At 41.5% G+C, this 8,972-nt stretch overlaps 1 protein-coding gene across 2 annotated transcripts; it reads left to right on the top strand.

Moving 5' to 3' along the window:
* Positions 1-1,157: 1,157 nt before the first annotated feature.
* On the top strand, positions 1,158-8,255 carry nr2f2 (nuclear receptor subfamily 2, group F, member 2). Of its 2 annotated transcripts, none has more exons than XM_042495617.1 (3): positions 1,158-2,386; positions 3,439-3,984; positions 5,917-8,255. In XM_042495617.1, exons 1-3 carry the CDS (start codon positions 1,945-1,947, stop codon positions 6,189-6,191), a joined length of 1,263 nt encoding a protein of 420 aa, XP_042351551.1. In that variant the 5' UTR covers positions 1,158-1,944; the 3' UTR covers positions 6,192-8,255. The 2 variants fall into 2 exon arrangements, with proteins under 2 accessions (XP_042351551.1, XP_042351552.1); XM_042495618.1 differs by having other exon boundaries at positions 1,160-2,386; positions 3,457-3,984; positions 5,917-8,254.
* Positions 8,256-8,972: the final 717 nt, after the last annotated feature.

Genomic DNA, 8,972 nt, shown 5'->3' with positions numbered 1-8,972 from the left:
CCAGTCTTATTTAGATACAAGCATTAACAATATAAATCAGGTAGGCAGCAACTCTGGGCAACCACTAACCCTTTTTTTGCACGCATGGCATCCTTCAGCGTGTCCCCAAAACTATACATTATCTGTATAACAAGGCAACATGTGACATGCATTATAAAACATATAAATAAAGCAGCTTTTATTGTGTTGTTTATCGGGAAGTGGCTTCATCCTAACCTTAATGTGAAGGGCACGGCCTTTGACCTCGAGGGACATATTTTAATGTAGTCCCTATTTAAAGCCATTCGCGTTTTTTTAAGCATAAAGAAAAGCTCTGACTTTTGAGATGTGGCCTCTGTGACCTAGTGTGTTGGGGATATTTGCTGGCCGGGAGGGATTAGCAGGCTGCAGCGGGTGTCCAGATGATGTCAGTAGCCTATCATAACATTTTTATAAGAGGTGTGGATTGTGGTGAATGCTACCTGGTGCCATTTAGACGCGCTAATAGGTGTGCGCAAATAGAGGAAGTTGGAGAAATGTGGCGGGGTGAGGGGTTGGGGGGGGGATTCAGACGATTATTATTGTGACCCTTGTAAGCATTTGGGTTCAGTGTGTGTATAGTGCATGTGCGCAAATAAATCTTCGTATGCTGTTTTAAATTATGCGGACAATATTCATATTTTGTCTTTGTGTGCGTGTGAGCATATGTGTATTGTGTCTACCTGAGGGATAAAGACTGGGGCACAATAGATTGACAGTTTTATGAGTAGAGATCATGTCCAGGAGGTGCACCTGTGTCCCGGCTACAAAAATCTCTTTGGATATTTCAGCTTGTTCTACTGCAACTTGCTCAGAGGCAAAGAATTGCATTAAGATTTTGTTTTCTTCTTGCAACTGCTAAGGCTTTACCAGGGAATATTCTATAGTCTGGTGCGATTTGAGTGACTAGTAATGATTCTTCTTTCCGAAAATCGTCTCTTTTTAGGACCAAGCGGCCCTCTCGACCTCCATGCTGGCTCTGGCAAGGTACCAAGTAGCACAAGTGCCGACTAGCCAATGGGGTTCAGGGGGAGGTCCCTGAGCTCTGACCAGTCAAACACACTCTCCTTCCTTATATGGCAGCTGATCTCCATGGTAACGTGTGCTAAGTTGCAGCAGTCGTGTCAAAGTTCACTATATAGAGAGCTCAGTGAGCTGATCAGAGAGAAAGCATTCTGCCAGCCCGGCTCCTACCAATCGCAAATCACTTCCTAACCTCCGCCTTTTTAACATATTTGATCACTTTGATTCTCTACTCCTTTTTCCTATTATTTTTCAGTGCACGGAGGAGGTTTGTAGGTTGTGATCTTTGTTTTTTTGTTTTTTTGTTTTTTACTGCTTTCGCTTTTTTGGGGAGAGAGTTGTCTTCATATTCCAGGCTCTCCAAAAAAAACATTGGCTTCAGCTGCGCGCTTGCTGGCGCTACCTCACAAGAAGAAAAGGGAGAAGACGCATTTTTTTTACCCAGTTGGTGATTTTCTTCAAGACTTGTGCTGGAACTTGATAGTAGCTGCTACAGTGTGCTCACCAATTGTTTTCTGCTGCTGCAGGCACGGTCTTACCAACCCTGCTCCATCATTCACTGAACAGTCCATGCTACCTCGGTTGATTCTTTTAATATTTAGCCTACATTTCCCATTGATGGGTGTACTGGATGGCTGACTGTAAGCGCCCCTGGACTTGGCCTTTAAGCGCAAGGCAGCGACTCAGCTCGCCATCGCATCAGTTTTGAAAACGTGCTTCGCAACGTCTCCAAGAGCAATAAATCGGCAGTTTTCGGGAGATTCTGAGTGGATTCAACGTAGGCTAGATTTGAAATTTTTGTGTGTCCGGCTGTTAAATACAGTTTACCGCGTTTCCTTGAGACATTCTCCACCGCGACACCAAAACGGCAGACAAAAAGTTTCTTTACGTTGACTGATAGATATGGCAATGGTAGTGTGGAGAGGCTCCCAGGACGATGTGGCTGACACCCAAGGCACCCTTTCCTCGCAGACCCAAGGAGGACTATCTATACCCACCCCTCAACCAGGCCAGTTGAATCTGACAGCCTCTCAGGTCGCCCCCCAGACTCCGGTCCAAGGACCCCCGAACAACACACAGTCCACGCCGACGAACCAGACGACGCAGCAGTCGGAGAAACAGCCACAGCACATTGAATGTGTGGTCTGTGGGGATAAATCCAGTGGCAAACACTATGGCCAGTTTACTTGCGAGGGGTGCAAAAGCTTCTTCAAACGGAGCGTACGACGGAACCTCACTTACACATGCCGTGCCAACAGGAATTGTCCAATCGACCAACACCACCGCAATCAGTGTCAGTACTGCCGCCTCAAAAAATGCCTCAAAGTCGGCATGAGACGGGAAGGTATTGGGACTTTTTGTTTTCTTATTCATGTGTGTGTTTGTGCTTTTAGGGCTTCTCAAGACGTGAAAAAAAAACCCATCTTATGTCGCCCCCACAGTCTGTTGTTTCTCCCGACTCTTCCCTCCCAGGCTGTGCGGCAGGAGCACGCCATGGAGCCGCTCTGTGCTGCTGTTGAGACGGGGCTCGCCGAATCTTCCTTTTAGCCGTTGTGTGTTATAGTCTGCAGCTCCAGCGCATTATACAGCTCTGCATTTCACACAAAAAAGATCCGAGCCCTGCTCATGCTAAAGCTATCGAATTTATATTAAGATAAATCCGCGAGCGCCGGGATACATCTGTATACTGAATATGATACAATATAGCCTCCTGCGCTATTATGGCGAGTATCGAATTAAGAGATAGCGTGCTGAGGCTACATCTCCACATCTATCCCGCATGTCTCCTTCGCTGGGGCTCAAGCTGGACATCGGAGTGAATTATGCACACAAAGGCTCCGTGTAGCCGCCAGAATTTCTCTGAATATTAGTCGAAAATAGGCCTACATGTGTGGTAAAACGAGATGAATTGTTAAGTAGGTTAAGGGTTAAACATGCAAGGTCTCCCTTGCCCTCTTTGTGTTCCTTCACAGCCAGCTCATGTTGCTGTTGCCGAATAACATCATTTTAAAGGCAGACAAGTGCATGTCTTGTTGTTTAAAGCGCACCTCTGCTGTTTCAGTCTCACCACAGCCTCATTGTTACAAACTCATGCAATAACACAATATGTGTGTGTTTTGTTTTGTGTGTGTGTGTGTGTGTGTGTGTGTGTGCGCGCGCGCGCGCGCGTATGTTATGGTGTGATATAGCAAACATACTGTGTGTCATTTATTTTCTATCTAGGTGTAAGCTTATGATTGAGCGCTCAGTTTTCTGCACTGTTAAAATGTAGCCTACACTGTGTGTCAGCTGTGTGTGTGTGTGTGTGTGTGTGTGTGTGTGTGTGTGTGTGTGTGTGTGTGTGTCCACTGTGACATTGTGAGATGATTTGTAGAATTCAGGCTTCAATATCTGTAGTTTCTCTTTTTACTGCAGCCGTGCAAAGGGGACGGGTGCCACCCACACAGCCACACCACGGTCAGTTCGCCTTGACAAATGGAGACCCACTGCACTGCCATTCCTACTTATCCGGATATATCTCTCTTCTGTTGAGAGCGGAGCCCTACCCGACGTCCCGGTATGGCAGTCAGTGCATGCAACCCAACAACATAATGGGCATCGAGAACATTTGTGAACTAGCAGCCAGGATGCTCTTCAGCGCCGTGGAGTGGGCCAGGAATATTCCCTTCTTTCCAGACCTTCAGATCACCGACCAGGTGGCTCTGCTGAGGTTGACGTGGAGTGAGTTATTTGTGCTCAACGCCGCGCAGTGCTCCATGCCCCTGCATGTGGCTCCACTCCTGGCGGCGGCTGGCCTGCACGCCTCCCCCATGTCTGCGGACAGAGTGGTGGCCTTTATGGACCACATTAGGATCTTTCAAGAACAAGTGGAAAAGCTCAAAGCTTTGCACGTTGACTCTGCTGAATATAGCTGCTTAAAGGCAATTGTGCTCTTCACCACAGGTAAGACAATAGACTGGCACACTCCAAGTTCAGTCTGTGTGAATGTCACTAACATGCTCAATGACATCAGCGAAATCTACGCTTAGTCTACGCTGACCTAAATATACCTATGCTATAGAGGCTGTTGCTTGTCTTAGATGAACACACTGTTTAAATGTACACGCTGCCCTCATGGCCAAGGGCTTTTTTGATTGGCTACAATATAATAAAAACAAATTTAATCAACTGATGTATCACACACACACGGCTAAACAGAAAATCATGGTTAGGAATTTTTTAAAATAAATTTTACAACAAAACAGAGGACTAAAATATTACAGCTAAATTACTTCACAATAATTACCTTAAGCATCACATTAACACACTTTTTAGACCCAAATAGCTTACAGATGAATTGCTACACCTTGATATTTTTTATCCGCCATTTATCAATGTGTGTGTACCCCACGTCTTGTTTGTAGGGAATGACAGATATAAATGATGTCAGGCTCCGAGGGGGAGGGGAATAGAAAAAAAAGAAAGACAAGCCTAATGTCCCATTTGCACACAGTAAAAGCAAAGCGCAGGTTTCAACGTCATTTAGGGGACAGACGTGTCCGAGACAAAAGCATGCAGGACCCATGCACACCCTGTAATTGCAAACATGTCAGTATCTAACAGTATGGTGTGATATGAAGCAGTGACAGGAGGGGCGGCTTTCATTTTTATTTGCTGAAATATTCTTCAAGGCGTCTCTGGACTTGCTCCAGAATTAGGTCATGACCCAAACTTCCCAACTATTTTGTTACATTAGCTCCACCATAAGAAATGGGAAAATAATAATAATGCAAAAAAAAAAAAAAAAGAAAAAGAAAAAGAAAGAAAGAACGTGGAAGAAATTTACAAGGTTTTGCGTGGAGTGAATGTCTTTGAAATGATATCATATCCTGCAAGCCATTAGCCTCTGCATTTCTTTGAGCTCACCGTTGTTCTCATGATGATGTCTTTTCAAAAAGTGGGAAAAAAGTCACATTTCAGGTCATTGAATTTTATTATGAAGCCACGATGTCTTCATTTATCTCCTCCATACCTGAGTCCCGGAGGCTCCAACATGAGCTGTGTGTTGTATCTTGAATGACACGCCTTTGCTACTTTGGTGGTTCGGTTGTTGTCATGCATAAACTTTACAAACTTAACCAAAGCGCGTACAAGCGTTTTTGGCACATAATCAGCAGCCGCCCACATGCAGCAGCATAGATAGTGATTATGCGTCTCTGGTGGTATAGTATGACGGCAACTCCGTAGGCTATGGGGCCTTTTTTCCAAGCTAAATCTCTGCTCACTAAAGGTCAGTAGGTCTCCCTGTCTTTCCCTCTCTCTCCCTCCCCCCTCCTTCTCCTCGCTCTGCCTCTGCTTGTGAAAGACAGGCCCGTCTCAAACACAGTCTTTAGCTATGAATATGCTTAATTATTTAGTTCACTTTTAAGTGGCTTTATCGGGGGAAATACCCGAGTTTACAGTCGCGTTAAAGGAAGCGACAGCGAATAAAGATATAGTGGCAAACCAGCACTCACATTTCCATCTTGAGTGTGGCAAAGTTTTTATTTATGTTTATATATATTTTAAATATAAAATATTATATAATTGTTAAAGCAGAAGTGCAGAGTTATAACTGTGGTGTTATTTTTTAAGCGCAATGTTATTATTAAACAGTTCTCCCACACTATATTTGCACTGTTTATTCAAACAAGCCTCAGGATAAGTAAAGTGCACTTTTACATGTAATGGCATGAAAATAATTTCCTAACATTTTTTTTTCTAAATGTGACAGGCTATTCATTTCCGCCATATATCACCTCAGAGGGGTAAAAAAAAAAAAAAAAAAAAACTCCTCGCGAGAGAAACACTTCAGGTTACACTTTATTAATGTTTATTTGCTTTCCCCCCTCCCAGATGCTTGTGGCCTCTCAGATGTGGCCCATGTGGAAAGTTTGCAGGAGAAGTCCCAGTGCGCCCTGGAGGAATATGTCCGGAGCCAGTATCCCAACCAGCCAACACGGTTTGGGAAGTTGTTACTCCGCTTGCCTTCCCTCCGCACAGTCTCTTCCTCGGTCATAGAACAATTATTTTTCGTCCGATTGGTAGGTAAAACCCCAATTGAAACTCTCATCAGGGATATGTTGCTTTCGGGGAGCAGTTTTAACTGGCCTTACATGTCAATTCAGTAAACCAAGAAGGAGACGAACAAACAAAAGGTGGGGTTGTGGGGGGGCTGTGAGACTACAATGATTATAGCTGCTTTTGTGGAAGGAATAAAAAACCAACCGGCTGTTACTCGGGGCTGGCTTTCATGAAGAAAGACATTGACGTAAATGACTGTGAATTCCCCCCTACTCCAAAAACGAGAAGAAAAAAAAAATTGAGACATCCACTGAACTTTCAAAATGGCAGATACAAGCTCCCAGTGTTCATGCAGAACAACCTGCTTCGATTCATTTTTTTTTAATGAAAGAAGAAAATCTGAAAAAAAGGAAAGGGATTTTGTTGATCCTTTACAAGGAAAATTTAAGTATTAAGTGCATTTAAAATGATAATTTGGGTAAAAAGAGGAAAAAAACTGGAGAAAGGGAAAATACGAAAACGTGAATTTTTCTTTTCTCAAATGACTTGTCCTGTGTCCATGTATAGCTGTGTTTTGTACTTTCTTTGTTCCTCCTTTCTGGTTCCAAACCGGCCTATGTGATTTCTGTAGTACAGGTGGTGTTATTTTCTAAGACAATGATTTATTTTGAAAAAGGTGTAAAAACAAACAAAAAAAAAATTAAAAAAAGGTTCTAAAAAGAATTAAAACCACAGCAATAGGAGTAAAGGCTTATAATCTAGGCTTAATGCTGCAAGCGCACTTATATTCTTTAGGATGACCAACACCATCTTGGAAAAAAAGGGATTTTTTTTTTTTGAGTTCATGTTCAACTTTATGACCCATGCGGAAACATTTTTGCTCTTTATTAATATGAAGTTTATTTTCCAAATTATTTGCTAAAAAAGTCTTCCCTATTAGATCCAGCTTTGAATATTTTGCTTTATTTCCCCAATTAGATACAATTTAAAAATAAAATCTTACAAGTTGCCTATCCTGCTAGGCTATTTGAGACAGGTTGCTTTAAATGCATTATGTGCATTTGCAACGGCTCAAACTGCACTGAAAGCATAACTGACTTGTTTTTAAAAATGTTTGGAGAGGTCAAGGGTCATAAAAGTTTGAAGCCTAGCCAGAGTAGTGTTTAATAGCAGTATTATTAAAGTGTCCCTGAAATGTCACCCTTTATTCACTTCAAGCATTAAGTGCCTGACAAGCATGATGTGATTTCTTATCAAAACGTTGTTAAAGTAGGCCTACAACATTTTTGGGGGAACACAATTAGATTTGAAACTTCAGTCGTGTATTTCACTTGAAAAACACTGATTAGAGGCAGTATTCTTGTAAATATAGGTCAATTCATTTCAACAAGTTTTTCCTTTATACAAAGTATATGTGATTAAGAAAAATCTGTGGTTGCCTTTTTTTTCTCGGTAATACAACGTCTTCAAAATTGAGTGGCAGACTTAGCTAGTAGCACTGAAAGTTATGTTTTTAATGTATATACATATTACTACAAATGTTTTCTTTTTCATGTATATTTAGACTGTGAATGCATGGCCACAGGTCGCTAACCTATTTTACCTTTGATATATAAATGTAAATGTTTTCTCTCTCTTTTTTGACTGTATAGATATAATCTGTGCATTCAGTACACTAGCCCTTGTATTTAAAGAAACAAAAAAAAGAAAAGAAACGACGTTCATTATTAGGCTACAGACTTAAACAGGGTGAGCAGGTTTGGGGAAAAAAAGGAGTTGATATTTTAACTTTAGTGTTATTGCTCCTTTGGTCTTTGACAGGTGCCGTGGTGTGCGTGAGCGTGTGTGCGCGCGCGTGTGTGCGTGCGTGCGTGTGTGTGTATTTGGAAGCTAGCAATTTTGTCCTTGTTTTGAGGCTTTTCTTCGCCACACACAAAAAAACACCATGTTGTGGTTGAATTAAAAGGGATCACTGATTGAACACTGATCTTTGGCTGTTCGTGGCCACATATGGACCAGAGAATGATACATGATTGTAATTATGAACAGTTTAAACTGACCCACGTTTTTATATAAATATATAAAAATATATGACTGCAGGGTATTGATAACGTATAGATACTTTTTTTATGATTATTATTATTATTAATTGCAAGTGATATATGTGAGTGTGTGTGAAAGTTTATAGTTGAACACAATTCTTGTTTGTTTGTGTTAGCTTATTGTAAACAAGCATTCTGCTGTAAATTTGTTCTTGGTATTAAATTATAATTTATGAATTTGAAAACAAGTTTTTCCATGTTTTTTTTTTTTTTTAACTTCGCAAACGTGCGTGTAAACTTGCCCTTGCATGTGCGTGTGTTTGTGTGCGCGTTTGGTGTGTGTGGTCGGTTGGAGGGGGGGAGTGGAGTCAATTTGCTGTGGCATGATGTTGCCCTTTTGCCCCATGAAAGTGATTAATGAATTACAAAATAATTAATCAATCAGCCAACAGGTCCGCTCAACGCCTTCACTTTTTTTGCTTCAAGGTTAAGATTATTTTCTATTTTTTAAAATACCGATGAGTAATCTAGCAGACTCTTTGAAAGATAATTGGGGGGATGTCAGTTAAACTTCAGAAATATGATACAACAGTTGTAATAAGGCGCCCTGCCTCAACAGATAATAATATTTCATAACTATAACCCCCCACACCCCGACATAGTGGAGAAACTCAGCGTCACCTCCGCTTTATGTGCGGGGAGCACTTTCACCTTTGGACGTTTACATAAATATTAATGGAATTCATATAATATAAATAGTAGCATTCAAATAATATATTGACAGGAGGGGGGAAATATTTTCTGAAATCAAATCGCTTATTACTGGGTTTTCTTTGCGTTATTATG

This window comes from Plectropomus leopardus, chromosome 11, assembly GCF_008729295.1.
Source record: "Plectropomus leopardus isolate mb chromosome 11, YSFRI_Pleo_2.0, whole genome shotgun sequence".
Classification (NCBI taxonomy): Eukaryota; Metazoa; Chordata; class Actinopteri; order Perciformes; family Serranidae; genus Plectropomus; species Plectropomus leopardus.
The sequence above is the reverse complement of the archived record's forward strand: the minus strand, read 5'-3'. Positions and strand labels throughout refer to the sequence as shown.

What these genes read in the sequence shown, in the direction of transcription:
- nr2f2 (XM_042495617.1), top strand. Translation starts at nt 1,945, where the DNA reads ATGGCAATGGTAGTGTGGAGAGGCTCCCAGGACGATGTGGCTGACACC. An exon ending in AGTCGGCATGAGACGGGAAG is followed by an intron (nt 2,387 to 3,438) that starts GTATTGGGACTT and finishes CAATATCTGTAG; the next exon opens with TTTCTCTTTTTACTGCAGCC. An exon ending in AATTGTGCTCTTCACCACAG is followed by an intron (nt 3,985 to 5,916) that starts GTAAGACAATAG and finishes CCCCCCTCCCAG; the next exon opens with ATGCTTGTGGCCTCTCAGAT.